The following is a 16,668-nucleotide window of genomic DNA, read 5'->3' as shown; positions in this document are numbered from 1 at the left end:
TGATTAAAATTTTTCGGATAAGTTGTGAAACACGTTGTATACTGCGATTTATTTCGCACCAATTCGAGAAACAAGAAATATTATCTAAAAACAAACTGTGTACAAAAGTTTTTAGGAAAATATTTTGTGACATTTAACGGTAATTAAGATTGAGTTTGTAATTGCTCAGATTTATATCGTATACGTACATTTCTTGATAGTTCCTTTGTTATAATAAAAATAGAAAACAGATACATATTTCATAGTTCATGCGAGCGATTATATAAAATGTTTTGCGGCGACCGTTTGATTAGTCGTCAGCGATTTCGCCGCAATTGCAAGTTAAATGCACGTTTACCCGATCGTAATCGCCGCGGAATTCGATGCAAAATGCATAAGTGCCGTGTGACTGGAACGGTCAATTAATATTTTGCGTTTCGCAATTCGAATTTAAAAAGGATTTTTTGAGAATAATAATTAAATCGTTACGTTGTACGGGATCACGCAGCGCGGCCGGTCAGCCGCTTTTACAACTAATTGTGCCATGTTTATTGTTAATAATAAAACATAATTCGTGTAATCGGCGGCGTTATCGGCACGGGTTCCAGCCGCGGACGCCGATTAAATCATCCAAGGTGCATTTCGAAATCGCAATTGCCGATCGCTCGTGCATTTTATCGATGCAACTGTAATTTATCAAGTGGTCGATACGCCGCCACTTCTTGCCACTGTGACCCATTAACAAGGCAAAACCGTTGGAATTGCCGGCCGGTACGCCTTATAAGTTTTTTCTTAAAATTTACCCCTAATCTGATTACTGATACCGGGTAATTTATTCGCTCGGTGCTGGATCAGTTTTGCGTGTCGCCTCCACGTATCATTTTGTTAATCCGCAGCAAATCTTAAGCTTTATGTGTATGTAGGTTGAGCCACGAAATCAACCGCCATTAAAACACTCGTTCATTAGTCCACTTCCAAGAAATCACCGTAAATTAAGATTAATGTACAAATTGATTAACCGTATTATAGGCGATTATGAAAAAAATCATAATTGAATTATGCATCCGATTATGGTTATTAGAATATGCGACAAAACATAATGACACAATTTTTTTAATCTACTCATACACTATTTTTTTTCTACGTTCCTAAACTAAATAAATTAATAATGATTTATTAATTTATTATTATTATGAGATCATTTAAAGTATTTTCACAATTTAAAATATGTTTAAAAATTTGGTAAAATATTCTTATAAATTCCGATATTCTCTTATTAATGTTTGTTGTTCTTGTTATACTTCTGAGATTTATTGATAAACTGATTAAGCCTGATCCCATCGTCAGATATTCACAACTAGTGTTTTTGAAATATTTGTGAAAATATTAAAAAATTATATAAAACGTAATTGAATTTAATTTATCTTTTTAAATATTTTTGTGCACTTATTTAAATTTTTTATTTAATTTTATTAATGAATGTCTTAAGACTAATCCCATTATGGATATTCACAATTAGTATTTTTTAAATACCTTTGTAAATTCGAAAAAAAATCGATTAAATCAAAATTGAAATAAATTTTAGTTGTTAAATATTGTGAATAATTATTTAAATTAAGTATGATTTATTTATAGACTGTTTAAACCTGATCCCATCGTGGAATATTCACAATCAGTATTTTTAAAAAACTTTTATAAATTCGAAAAAAAAATCATATAAATTATAATTGAAACCAATTTTGGATGTTAAATATTTATGTATAATTATTTAAATTAATTATGATTTGTTAATAAACAGCTTAAGTCTCATCCGTTCGTGGAATATTCACAAACACTATTTTTAAAATATTTTTGTAAAATTCACATAAATCTTAATTGAAACCAATTTTAGTTATTCAATATTTATGTATAATTATTTAAATTAATTATGATTTATTAATAAACAACTTAAGCCAGATTTCCCGTGGGATATTCACAATCAGTATTTTTAAAATATTTTTGATTATTCGAAAAATATTCGTATAAACTATAATTGAAACTAATTTTGGTTGTTAAATGTTTGTGAATAATTATTTAAATTAAGTATGATTTATTTATAGACTGTTTAAACCTGATCCCATCGTGGAATATTCACAATCAGTATTTTTAAAAAACTTTTATAAATTCGAAAAAAAAAAAAATCATATAAATTATAATTGAAACCAATTTTGGATGTTAAATATTTATGTATAATTATTTAAATTAATTATGATTTGTTAATAAACAGCTTAAGTCTCATCCGTTCGTGGAATATTCACAAACACTATTTTTAAAATATTTTTGTAAAATTCACATAAATCTTAATTGAAACCAATTTTAGTTATTCAATATTTATGTATAATTATTTAAATTAATTATGATTTATTAATAAACAGCTTAAGTTTAATCCCATAGTGGAATATTCACAATCAGTATTTTTAAAATATTTTTGAAAATTCACATAAATCTTAATTGAAATCAATTTTAGTTATTCAATATTTATTAAATTTTTTTTAAATTAATTATGATTTATTAATAAACAGCTTAAGTTTGATCCCATAGTGGAATATTCATAATCAGTATTTTAAAATATTTTTGAAAATTCGAAGAAAAATCATAATTGAAATCAATTTTGGTTATTATATATTTATGTATAATTATTTAAATTAATTATGATTTATTAATAAACATTATTAATCTCATCGTGAGATATTAATAATTAGTATTGTGTATATATTATAATTAAATTCAACTTCTGTTTTTCAATTTTCAGTAACAGAATATAGACAAACAACCGAAAGAAATTATTGAAATAAAATAAAATAAATGATTATTTTGTTTATTATATTTTAAATTTTTGTTTTCAGTGTTTGTTTTTTTATTTTCTACTTTAAATATGAAATTTATTTATTTTAAAACAATTGATTATATTTGTAATTTCAGAAGTGAAAGTAAAATTACGAACATGAATAAACGTATTTAAACACTATAAACGTAAAAAATCTAAAAATAAAAGAATCAAATTAAAAACGCAACGGTCCTTTAACACAGTCCTTTTTTTCTCGAATCAACATCATCTCCGTAACGGTAATCCCGAGAAGGTCCGGGTCGGAATCAAACAAGGGGCCGTAAAAGAAAGACAACGAGCCGATCAAGCACGAATATGCGGCTCGAAGGGCTCATTGAATATTCTTTTTGTGATGGCCGTTAGTTTTTACACGGCTTAAGTGGATTACCGTACTTTAGATGGCTGTGCTTATAATTTATGCTCTCCTTTTACGACTTGTAATACGATTATCGCTGGGAATTTTCATATTTCTCGGAACAATGGACTCGTTTTCTATATGCATTTTTGCATAACGACTCATATCGGATATTGCATACTTAAACAATATTTTTAACGCGTCCGTGTAGACACTTCCGACCTTTTTTATATGTCTAATCTAATTCCTGCTGCTGCGAGACGGCGAGGTGGCGAATTAAAACATAAAACTTAACAGGCTACGTCCAAGGAATATTACCCGTTCACCCACGTTTTACAACTATTATTAATTAAATTTTAAATTATTTAGTTTGTGATTTGTCACGGGGCGCCCGCCCCGTCGAACAACGTTCCCTTCTTCAACTTTTGCAATCTGCATTTAAAAACGAAACCAATTTAGCATGCAAATAAACAACACTCGCATTTATATTCATCCGTCGAAAGTACCAGAGAGCGTCTCTCTCCCTCTTATTATTCAAATTGGGACGTTTTAAGTGCGGAATCGCATCTGAAATATTACCGAGACCAGATTCGGAGACGTTCGCGTACTGAAAGGAGCCGCACACCTGAAATCAGCCCTGCGGGGGAGTGAAGAGGCCCGTCACCAGCTATTTCGCCCGTTTCACTTCGACGTTCCGTCGCAACGTCGGATTACACCGCGAAGAATTCTGTTTGTTTAAACATCACAGTCGGACCGATAACCCAGATTCGGGGAAGCAATTAGGAAACATGTCAAGGAAGTTGGAATAAGATTCCGGTGTTAAATTAGCGTTAAGTTTGTTGTCTCGGAGGTAAATGAAATTTTGAGAAACACGTCTAGTTTTGCGACTTTTAGAGGAAAAAAGGCATGGAAACCGGAGAGATGCAGAATATTCTCTGGAATTTGCTTGTAATAAAGGTTGGTCAAATAATTTAGGATGTTGCATATTCAAAAATGTACATTTTACTGTCTTGAAACTGAATGAAGTTTTGAAAACTCCTCTAGTTTTGTATTTTAAGAGCTTTTATTATTAACCGTATCAACCACTTAAGGGTTATTAGCGAATATGTATATGTATATGCAGTTTTACACTACATCTCATTATACACTTGATAATTTGTCCTCAAAGATTTCTTGGATAGTGTTGGGTATGTCCGTTCTTTCTTCTCGAAATTGTTCACATTGGGTCAGGTGCAATATTTGTTCTATCTTTTTAATTAACGCTATCTTGAGAGGAGTCGTTATCAATGTCAGTTAATGTTTTTCTTTTTATTTCCTATTTATTCTCTTTTTTAGTTTGGTAATACTTGTTTTTATTTTTCTGTCAGTTACATGTGGGTATATTTGGTTTCACATGTCCAACATGTAGGTATTCGGTGCTATTTGTATATTGTTTAGAACAGCTTAGGGGGTCCGTTGAACCTTTAACATTTTCAAGAAAATCTAGAATTTGCTTGTAATTTAAAATGAATTTTCCTTTATCTATAAAGGTTTTCGCAGGTTCAAGCATTTTCTTCAGTTGGCTTTCTTTCATTGGCTTTTTATTTATTGTTTGGGGTTTAAAAAATGGGATTTGAGGATCTTCATTGTTGTGAGGTGATTCTTGAATAGGAGGGGTAAGTATTGAGTCAATTGATATTTTTGATTTTGGTGCTTCTGTGGACATGTCTGTATTGGGTGAATTGGTGGCGGCTATTGGGGCTTCTTCAGCTTTGCTACCTTTGGAGTTATTTGGGGATAAAGTTATTTATTGATAAACTGATTAAGCCTGATCCCATCGTCAGATATTCACAACTAAATCATAATTAATTTAAATAATTATACATAAATATTTAACAACTAAAATATGTTTCAATTATGATTTATATGAATATTTTTCGAATTTACAAAGGTACTTAAAAAATACAAATTGTGAATACCCCACAATGGGATTAGTCTTAAGACGTTCATAATAAATAAAAATAAATAATTTAAATAAGTGCACGAAATATTTAAAGATAAATTATATAAAACTTAATTGAAACTAATTTATCTTTAAGTATTTTGTGCACTTATTTAAATTATTTATTTAATTTTATTAATGAACGTCTTAAGATTAACCCCATTGTGGGATATTCACAATTAATATTTTTTAAATACCTTTATAAATTCGAAAAAAAATTCGTATATATCATAATTGAAACAAATTTTAGTTGTTAAATATGTATGTATAATTATTTAAATTAATTATGATTTATTAATAAACAGCTTAAGCGTGATCCCATCGTGGGATGTTCACCATTTTTAAATATATTTGGCAATTTGAAAAAAAATCGTATAAATTACAATATAATTGAAACTAGTTTTGTTTATTAAGTATTTATGTGTATAATAAATGGGATTTGAGGATCTTCATTGTTGTGAGGTGATTCTTGAATAGGAGGGGTAGGTATTTAGTCAAGTGATATTTTTGATTTTGTTGCTGTGTCTGTATTGGGTGAATTAATGGCAGCTATTGGGGCTTCTTCAGCTTTGCTATCTTTGGAGTTGTTTGGGGAAGTTATTGATTTAATTTTGATTATATGATAAATTTCTTTAATGACTTTAAGATGTTATTATCTGATTAAAACTAATCAAATAAAAACTATGATTTTTTAACCTTTTTAATATAATCGTTCGATATTTCTTTTCACTGATTTTGAACTTCTTAGAGTTCATTCAAATTTGATAGTCTTTTTGCACGGAAAGTGATTTCGCTTACTTATTTTAAATTCAAACAAACAATTACCACATTTTACCATTTAATGTGCAAATTTTCAAGTCTGGATTGATAAAAATCAATTGATTTTTGAGTATTGTAAAATATCTCGAGGTGAGATTTTGGACATCATCTAAATTTTATAATTTTCTTCCACTAAGAAAATGTTGTAGCGATCGAAATAAATGGAAATCCGATTGTGCAATATCGGGTGAATATGGGTGATGAGATACACACTGAACTGACAAATGATAATCAAATATCGACATGCGCAGATTACTTACTGTAAGATGTTACTATGTAATAAAAAGTAATCAAATAAAATTATGAAAGCCTTACAAAAATATATGTTTCATTGCTTTGAAATCAAATGAAATTTTATATTTTGAAAGCCAAGAAAATGCAAAATTTTTCCAAATTAAATATTGGCCTCATGACAAGTTATTTGATGAATTTATGATTATACTATCTAAATAAAATAATCACTCTTTGGTAATTAATATTAATTACTTGTTTGGGATATTATTATCCAAATAAAAGTAATAAAACTTGTTTTGTTGTTCGAAAGAACCATAAAAGTCTTGAATCACGTCGAGCTTGATGTTAAATTAATGGCCTTTGTTGTTATTCCAGATTCGAACAATGATCCCGCGGAAGTAAACCAACTGAAAACAGAAACCGCCTGAAAACCTCCCCAAATGCACAACACAAACGCGAAGATCGTGAGGGCGATTCCGACCACGAACCTCAATGAAAGCCGGACCGCGACGATCAGCGCTTCGGACCTCAATCGCGGCAACTACATATTGTTGCGTGGGACGAAGAGCTCGGACAATGGTCACATCCTACTACGTACCGATAACCTGACCAACTCGAAGAGCGGTCTCGTGCTGGAGGATGGTGAGGCGAAGCTGGGACAGATTTTCATACAGCAGAACGACATAACCAAGGGGGTGCTGGTGCAGAGCGTCAAACGATTGGGGGCGGGCACGCCGATCTTGCTGTTGAGCGGGCACGACAACAGCAACGGGCACATACTAATACAGGCCGCTCCGGCTGACGAGATACAAACGGTCGGCGAGATCGAGGAGTCCAACGACATTTTGGTGCAGGCTTTGGAGGGACTCAACGAAGGGGAGGCCAGCAGCAGCAGGAGTCTGTCTACGCCGATCGGATCAGGTATGTAATCGACTAATTTTGTCTAATTTTACAAGGAATTATAGTTAATCCGTCTTCATTGAGTCACGCATTAATTTTTAAAGACCTTAAGAGGTAACACCTTTTTTCCATCCGACAAAAACGAAAAATACAAGGGGTGAAAACCTACGTCAAGCGAAAACAAACTGACAAGATAATGGGTGCGGAGTTGACCGGAGGTGCAGCGGACGCAAATTAGCCGGTTATTAAAAAACAATTTTCCCGTCCGTGCCCGGTTTTTGTCTGTGTTTTATGGCCCTACGCCCCCCCGGTCGCTGCCGCCGTCGAGATTTTCGTTTACTTAAGTAATGCATTATTCACAAAGAATATTCCGCTTCCGGTTCATGTGTTTTGTGGCGTGTTTTCAGGAGTGAAATTTACATTCGGCCGGGCTCAGTCATTCGGCGTCCGCCTTATTTCTTCCGCCGTCTCAAGTGACTACGTTTCAAATTAACCGGTCAAGAATTGCAAAGCAAACACAAATAGACCGCAATAACCGTTCATTACGGTATGCCACTTCCTCGTTTTACGTCAAAATTGAAATCCTGGAAATGGAATTCCTGTATTTTTAGTCCCGCGTTATTACATTGTTAAACCAGTTATTGCCTCCTCTAGCTGTGATTTATTTCCAGAAAAATTAAACAGTTCCGACCACGTACATTCTTTTGTAATCTCTGCTATAAAAATTATTATTACATTTTTGTTGTTTTTTTTCTTTATTTGATAAACGATTATCTCGTTTCATACAGCATGTTACGTTATTTGAAGCTAAATTTGGATCCAACTAAAATGTACACTCTTCCAAAAAATTAACGCTCCACACCAGTAATAATTAATTTTATAATTATTACAAAAAATCTTAAAAAATTTTGTTTTTCCAAACAAAATAAAAATTAACAAAATTTGATGGTTATAATAAATAAAAAATTGAAATTAAAAGAGGTGTATTTCCAACTCTATTATGAAAAACAGCCTCATAGTTTCTGTTCATACTCAAAATCTGGGTTTGAGTTTCATTTTGGTCCAAATTCTCCCAAATTTTGAGTAAGAGACACTTCACATCCCCTAAGTTAGTCAGATGGTTAGGTTTGTTCCTTAAACGTCTCCAGATATGTTCTATTGTGTTAAGTTCTGGACTCCAAGTTGGCCAGACCATAGCATTAATCCAAACGTCAGCAAAATAACTTCGGACAAAATGGCACGACCACGTACCATTATCCTCCATTTGTAAAAAATTTAAATCTATAAAAAGGACATATGGACGAAATGTTCTTCTAGAACGTCCAAAATGTAATACGCACAGCATTAAGGTTTCCAATATTTATCACTACTAAGTTGGTACGTGTTAAAAAATGCCTCCACACACCATCATTGAGTCCCCACCAAATAAGGTGATATTTAGGAAGTTACATACTAAAAATGGATGTATGGGATACACCAAACCTTTCGGCTAGGCTGTGTTAACATAATTTCAAAAACTATTTGAATTCTTGAAGGTACTACCTTTGATTCTATTTATATAAATACAGTTTTAAGCCAATAATTTGGTTCTATCTGATTTTGTCAAACTCCCTTAGATGTCAAAAAATTGTACAAAATAATTGTAACACAAAAATTCAAAATTTGTCAAAATTAGACAACTGGTTCTAATGTTCTATTTTTTGTCACAGACAGGAAACTTTCCAAACAAATTAAAAATTAACAAAATTTGATGGTTATAAAAAATAAAAATTTGAAATTAAAAAGGGTGTATTTCCAACTCTATTATGAAAAACAGCCTCATAGTTTCTGTTCATACTCAAAGTCTGGGTTTGAATTTCATTTTGGTCCAAATTCTCCCAAATTTCGAGTAAGAGACACTTCACATCCCCTAAGTTAGTCAGATGGTTAGGTTTGTTCCTTAAACGTCTCCAGATATGTTCTATTGTGTTAAGTTCTGGACTCCAAGTTGGCCAGACCATAGCATTAATCCAAACGTCAGCAAAATAACTTCGGACAAAATGGCACGACCACGTACCATTATCCTCCATTTGTAAAAAATTTAAATCTATAAAAAGGACATATGGACGAAATGTTCTTCTAGAACGTCCAAAATGTAATACGCACAGCATTAAGGTTTCCAATATTTATCACTACTAAGTTGGTACGTGTTAAAAAATGCCTCCACACACCATCATTGAGTCCCCACCAAATAAGGTGATATTTAGGAAGTTACATACTAAAAATGGATGTATGGGATACACCAAACCTTTCGGCTAGGCTGTGTTAACATAATTTCAAAAACTATTTGAATTCTTGAAGGTACTACCTGTGATTCTATTTATATAAATACAGTTTTAAGCCAATAATTTGGTTCTATCTGATTTTGTCAAACTCCCTTAGATGTCAAAAAATTGTACAAAATAATTGTAACACAAAAATTCAAAATTTGTCAAAATTAGACAACTGGTTCTAATGTTCTATTTTTTGTCACAGACAGGAAACTTTCCAAACAAATTAAAAATTAACAAAATTTGATGGTTATAAAAAATAAAAATTTGAAATTAAAAAGGGTGTATTTCCAACTCTATTATGAAAAACAGCCTCATAGTTTCTGTTCATACTCAAAGTCTGGGTTTGAATTTCATTTTGGTCCAAATTCTCCCAAATTTCGAGTAAGAGACACTTCACATCCCCTAAGTTAGTCAGATGGTTAGGTTTGTTCCTTAAACGTCTCCAGATATGTTCTATTGTGTTAAGTTCTGGACTCCAAGTTGGCCAGACCATAGCATTAATCCAAACATCAGCAAAATAATTTCGGACAAAATGGCACGACCACGTACCATTATCCTCCATTAGTAAAAAATTTAAATCTATAAAAAGAACATATGGACGAAATGTTCTTCTAGAACGTCCAAAATGTAACGCACATGATTAAGGTTTCCAATATTTATCACTACTAAGTTGGTACGTGTTAAAAAAATGCCTCCCCACACCATAATTGAGTCCGCACCAAATAAGGTGATATTTACGAAGTTACATACAAAAAATGGGTGTATGGGATACACCAAACCTTTCGGCTAGGCTGTGTTAACATAATTTCAAAAACTATTTGAATTCTTGAAGGTACTACCTTTGATTCTATTTATATAAATACAGTTTTAAGTCAATAATTTGGTTCTATCTGATTTTGTCAAACTCCCTTAGATGTCAAAAAAGTGTACAAAATAATTGTAATACAAAAATTCAAAATTTGTCAAAATTAGACAACTGGTTCCAATGTTCTATTTTTTGTCACAGCCTGGCAACTTTCCAAACAAATTAAAAATTAACAAAATTTGATGGTTACAAAAAATAAAAATTTGAAATTAAAAGGGGTGTATTTCCAACTCTATTATGAAAAACAGCCTCATAGTTTCTGTTCATACTCAAAGTCTGGGTTTGAATTTCATTTTGGTCCAAATTCTCCCAAATTTCGAGTAAGAGACACTTCACATCCCCTAAGGTAGTCAGATGGTTAGGTTTGTTCCTTAAACGTCTCCAGATATGTTTTATTGTGTTAAGTTCTGGACTCCAAGTTGGCCAGACCATAGCATTAATCCAAACATCAGCAAAATAATTTCGGACAAAATGGCACGACCACGTACCATTATCCTCCATTAGTAAAAAATTTAAATCTATAAAAAGGACATATGGCGAAATGTTCTTCTAGAACGTCCAAAATGTAACGCACAGCACAGGTTTCCAATATTTATCACTACTAAGTTGGTACGTTTTAAAAAAATGCGTCCCCACACCATAATTGAGTCCCCACCAAATAAGGTGATATTTAGGAAGTTACATACTAAAAATGGATGTATGGGATACACCAAACCTTTCGGCTAGGCTGTGTTAACATAATTTCAAAAACTATGTGAATTCTTGAAGGTACTACCTTTGATTCTATTTATATAAATACAGTTTTAAGTCAATAATTTGGTTCTATCTGATTTTGTCAAACTCCCTTAGATGTCAAAAAATTGTACAAAATAATTGTAACACAAAAATTCAAAATTTGTCAAAATTAGACAACTGGTTCTAATGTTCTTTTTTTTGTGACAGACTGGCAACTTTCCAAACAAATTAAAAATTAACAAAATTTGATGGTTATAATAAATAAAAAATTGAAATTAAAAGAGGTGTATTTCCAACTCTATTATGAAAAACAGCCTCATAGTTTCTGTTCATACTCAAAGTCTGGGTTTGAATTTCATTTTGGTCCAAATTCTCCCAAATTTCGAGTAAGAGACACTTCACATCCCCTAAGTTAGTCAGATGGTTAGGTTTGTTTCTTAAACGTCTCCAGATATGTTCTATTGTGTTAAGTTCTGGACTCCAAGTTGGCCAGACCATAGCATTAATCCAAACATCAGCAAAATAATTTCGGACAAAATGGCACGACCACGTACCATTATCCGCCATTAGTAAAAAATTTAAATCTATAAAAAGGACATATGGCGAAATGTTCTTCTAGAACGTCCAAAATGTAACGCACAGCACAGGTTTCCAATATTTATCACTACTAAGTTGGTACGTGTTAAAAAAATGCATCCCCACACCATAATTGAGTCCCCACCAAATAAGGTGATATTTAGGAAGTTACATACTAAAAATGGATGTATGGGATACACCAAACCTTTCGGCTAGGCTGTGTTAACATAATTTCAAAAACTATTTGAATTCTTGAAGGTACTACCTTTGATTCTATTTATATAAATACAGTTTTAAGCCAATAATTTGGTTCTATCTGATTTTGTCAAACTCCCTTAGATGTCAAAAAATTGTACAAAATAATTTTAACACAAAAATTCAAAATTTGTCAAAATTAGACAACTGGTTCTAATGTTCTATTTTTTAAATTTGGGTACAAGAATCAGTAAAATCAATTTGCAAGTCGTATGGGGCAAAATGGTCTTAAATCAAATTACAAATTTACTTTTATTACTTTACATAACCGAGTAGACAACTAGAAACGTATAAATATTGGATAGACACGCAACGATGTAACGAAAGCTCCGAACGAGGAGGTGCTCTAAAATTTCGTGAATAAATTGAATTTAAATTGTCGGTTGTGTTTGGTTTTGCGGAAAAATTGAATGCGCCCCAAGTCGCGGGGGTTATAAATAAGCTGGAATGCGGTATTATTTTCAGCTGTTTCCGTGTTGAAATAATAATTGAATTCCACATGAAAACTGAACAAGATAATAGTGACAGTGTTGGATTTATGCATCGCTTTACCTCAAGGTGCACGGCGGAAAGCTCCACGAACATGCCAAACAAGACACTCATTTTTATTACACGGTTTCACCGTTTAAAGAAAAAATAAAAAAGAATGAAATAAAATAAAACAAGCAACCGCGTACCACCTACTAAAACGCGAAATGGCGACTTAATAAATTTCTGCGCCGGTTTGATGGACACATTTAATTCAATCCGATTCGTTCGTTGCGATCGAAGATGCAGTAAAAAACTTATATGACAAATTGAATACGGAAAATTAAAGGATTCCGCGAATTGTTCCGCTTGTAAATTTTATTATTCTACGTTTGAAGCTTGAACTTCGCCCGGAACGAGCTTATAAAAAAAATCCACTTTAGTTCCAAGCTCGACAATAAATAGAGTTGGGAACAATACTTTAATGCGCGCCGTAAATTGGGTTAGTTTTAAAATTTTTCATTGTCAATTCGGCTCTTTTAAAAGCATTTTTTATAATCGTACGGATTTATTTCTTAAGTGATTTTGATTTGAAACTAATAATAATAATTTTTTTTCTTATCTCTAAATAAAATCAATTTTACACCTATTCCTCCAATTAATTTTCGATATTTTAAAATTATATATAAAGATTCTGACACGTGAAAATTTTTGATATTTTTGACCAAATTTCTGCTTGTTTGATTTTTATTTAATTGAATATTTTAAATTTTCCAATATCATTAGTATTTTTGTATAATATATAAATAAAGTGTATTTCTTAGAATTTGGAAACTAACTTTAACTTTTATTGTTAATTTTCTCTAGTCCATTATTGATTATGATACATCGAAAAAATTTTATCTTTTCCAACAAATTTATTATTTCAAAACGCTTTTTTTAACAGGGAATTTTAAATTTATTCCTAAAATTTTAATTAACAAATAGCTCCTGAAATTTTTGCGTTTAATAAAATTTTTACATACTTTGTAAATATCATAAATATTATTTAATTTTATTTTTTCTATTTTAAACATTATTTTCTTGAAAATGTATTTTTTCAATGTAATATTTATAGCCACGTATATATTATTTAACTCGATACATTATGTGTAAATAATATATATATTTTTTCTAATATTTAATTCCCAAGATACTAATTTTAATAAATTTTATTATTATTACTTTTTTTTAATTTTGTAAATTGAGTATTTTTTGTAAATTATATATAATAGGTCCATAATTCAAGAGGCTTTTTGGTGTTTTTAAAGTTTTGAAATTTTATGTTTATTATTTTTGCAATATTTAGATTTCATAATTTTCTTAAAGCAATGTAAATTTTTGATATTATTAAAAAAAGTATTTATAAAATTGTATATTTTGTAAATTGTATTATCATTTTTTCAAATAATTTTTGAAACTTTTAGTATTATAAATAAATATTTAAATTTCAAGTTTATTGTTTTTACTATATTTATGTTTAAAAATTAAAATGTCATTATTTTTTTTAATATAAAGTTTCAAGTTAATAGCAAAAGTATTTCATTCTCACGTTTGCTGTTTTAAATCTTATTATATAGATAATATTTTTTTCAGTAATTTCTCTAATATTTGTTGAATTACATTTATTTAATGAGACAATTTGATAATTCTTAAAATATTTCTATTTTTTCTAATTAATTTTTGCAATATATTATATTTATTTAATATTTAAATATTTCTTTCAAATTATGAATTACAAAGATTTAAAAATTATTTTTCGTTTTCGCTACATTTCAGTTTTCAAATATATCCTAAAAATCTCAATATTTTCCAGATTAATAAAATTTTTATTTTTTATCCCAATTTATATTAAAATAATTTTTCACATCTATTAATTTTTTAATATTCCTTTATTTCCTTTTTTTAATAAACTCTGTTTCCATTTTTTTTTGATTTTTTAAAATTAGATATAAAAATTAAATAGATAGAAAATTAATTCACATTTTTCCAAAGAATATTTAGATTTTTTAACGTTTTGATCATATTCAAGTTTCCAAAGTGTCAGTATTTTTATTTAATGGGTATTTAAAAAAAAATTATTATCAAATATTCTTTAATATTTTATCAGCTAACAAAATTTCAATTATTTCAATATTTCTTACAGTATGTTTATTTAATTTTGACATTTTGATATTTTTTAAAATACGTATTTTAATTTTTTTATCAGATTGTATTTTCGGTAAATTTCAATTTCATTTTTCAAAGAAGTTTACAAATGTTCATTAAAGTATCACTAAAAGGAAGTTACAAATTACTATCCAAAATTTTTATTAAAATATTATTTTTTTTATAAATTTTATTCTTAGTTTTCCAAAGAATTTTTGAATTTTTTTATTATTATTATTTATCTCAATTTTGCTGTATTAAAATAATTTTTCTTATGAATTTTTTTAATTGTTTAATATATTTATTTGGTATTTTTGTATATTTTTTTAATAAATTTTGTGTTTATCTCATTAAATATTTTTAATATTTTTATACATTATATTCCCTTTTTCCAATAATTTTAAAAATTATAAATCGAAAAAATTTCGTTTTGATCTTATTTAAGATTCCAAATTTCTAAGTGTCGGATATTTTTACCAAAAAATTATCAAATATTCCCTAATATTTTTGTTTTTAACAAAATTTTACATGTTATTATTTCTTAATTTTTTTAGTCCAATACTTCTTAGAATAGGTTTATTTAATTTGACATTTTTATGTTTCTTAAAATTGTATTTTAATTTTCTTATAAGATGGTATTTCCGGTAAACTTCAACTCCATTTTTTAAAGAAATTTTTGGATTTTTAAAAATTATAAATAAATCAACCATATATTTTTTATTAAGAAATTTTTAATTCTATCTAATTATTATTAAATAGTCTAATTGTTTCCACAGATTTGCTTTAAATTTATATTTAATACATAAAAAGTACATTTAAAACAAATAAAAAATTGATTTTCTTATTGTATTTACAAGGTAGCATTAGCATTCCAAATTTACAAGACTTCGCATTGCGGCTCATAAACCAGCGACTTATTGTCCGTGTCATAAATCCCGTCAGGGCGGAAGAACGATGCACTAATGACATTTAATAACCGTTAATTACAATGATTCAAAAACTGAAAAAAAAGGAAACAACCCCGCTTCGGATTTCGTGATGTCGGTTATTTAATTCCGCTCGTGTGTTGTTTTTTTTATACGTCGTTCGCACAGGGTGTGCTCCCTCGCCGAATAATTCCGTATCGCACGCTATTCATCCTCGCCCCGCTCGAACACACTTCTTTTTTTAATTCGTCATAATTAATTTGTTTAATTAATCACAATTAGCCGACCAGTCCTCTGTTGTGCTGTGTCTGGGCGGAACCACGTGTGGACGTTTCACGCCGTGCTTAAATCAGGTGGCGATTTTTTCGGGGATGTGTGCCCCGCATTAACTAAATGGTTTTAGTAACTTCGAAATTTTTATTACGCGCCTCGCGGACGTGCGTCGTTCTCGATTTGCATACGATTTCGTGTGGATTTTGTGTTTTCCATAAAGCCGGCCGGCCTTTTGTAATTATTTGGGCGGATAACGTAAGCAGACGCTTAAAAAGTAATGACGTATTTTTAGATTGCATTCGGTCAACCGTCAGTCAAAAAATAAACGATAAACGGAATTTAATCTAGATCCATTTTCAGAGAATATGGAAAAAGGTACTTCCTTCCATTCCTAAAACACAAAAACTAAAACTAAATAAATAACTTGTTTTAACACGTTGACAGATTTTATTCTAACATTTAAAAAGCTATCTTTACAGTTTTTAATCATTTTTTGTATATCACATTTACTATATTAAACATTTTAAAATCAGTTTAATCCGGATCAGTTTTTAGGGAGACTGAGAGAGAGGACGTTCTTTTAGTTGTAAAAACAGTTAAAGCAGTTCCTGATCGGAAGTGCCGCCGTCCAAAAACCATAAATCTACATTCGTTACACCTAATTCGAACACTTAGAACCGAAGCCATAAAGGGAATTTAAAAGTAATTCCGTCCGGAAATCTTAATGACAAATACGGGCCCGTTTATAAATTTTTGAAAGTGCTAAAACAATTCCGCAGACACCGAGTAATAAAGAACGCCATATCCATTTGAATATTTTAAAAGTGAGTTATGCGGTACGATAAGCCGAGATATCCGTTTCCCGTTCGAACTGAATAGTTGGATTATGCAGACCGGTCTGAGTACATTGGCTTGTCAATGTTTCAATCGGGTGCAT

At 30.2% G+C, this 16,668-nt stretch overlaps 1 protein-coding gene across 10 annotated transcripts in view; it reads left to right on the top strand.

Annotated features, from left to right (window-relative positions):
- Positions 1–16,668, top strand: part of LOC109603956 (calmodulin-binding transcription activator 2) — a 329,859-nt gene that overhangs the window by 130,943 nt on the left and 182,248 nt on the right. For all 10 annotated transcript variants that reach the window (XM_049967907.1, XM_049967908.1, XM_049967910.1 and 7 more), the window contains exon 3: positions 6,610–7,155. In XM_049967907.1, coding sequence (XP_049823864.1) covers positions 6,675–7,155 — 481 coding nt within the window. In that variant the 5' untranslated portion in view covers positions 6,610–6,674. The remainder of the gene's footprint in view (positions 1–6,609; positions 7,156–16,668) is intronic.

This window comes from Aethina tumida, chromosome 5 (assembly GCF_024364675.1).
Source record: "Aethina tumida isolate Nest 87 chromosome 5, icAetTumi1.1, whole genome shotgun sequence".
Classification (NCBI taxonomy): domain Eukaryota; kingdom Metazoa; phylum Arthropoda; class Insecta; order Coleoptera; family Nitidulidae; genus Aethina; species Aethina tumida.
This window is presented reverse-complemented; position numbering and strand designations above follow the sequence as displayed.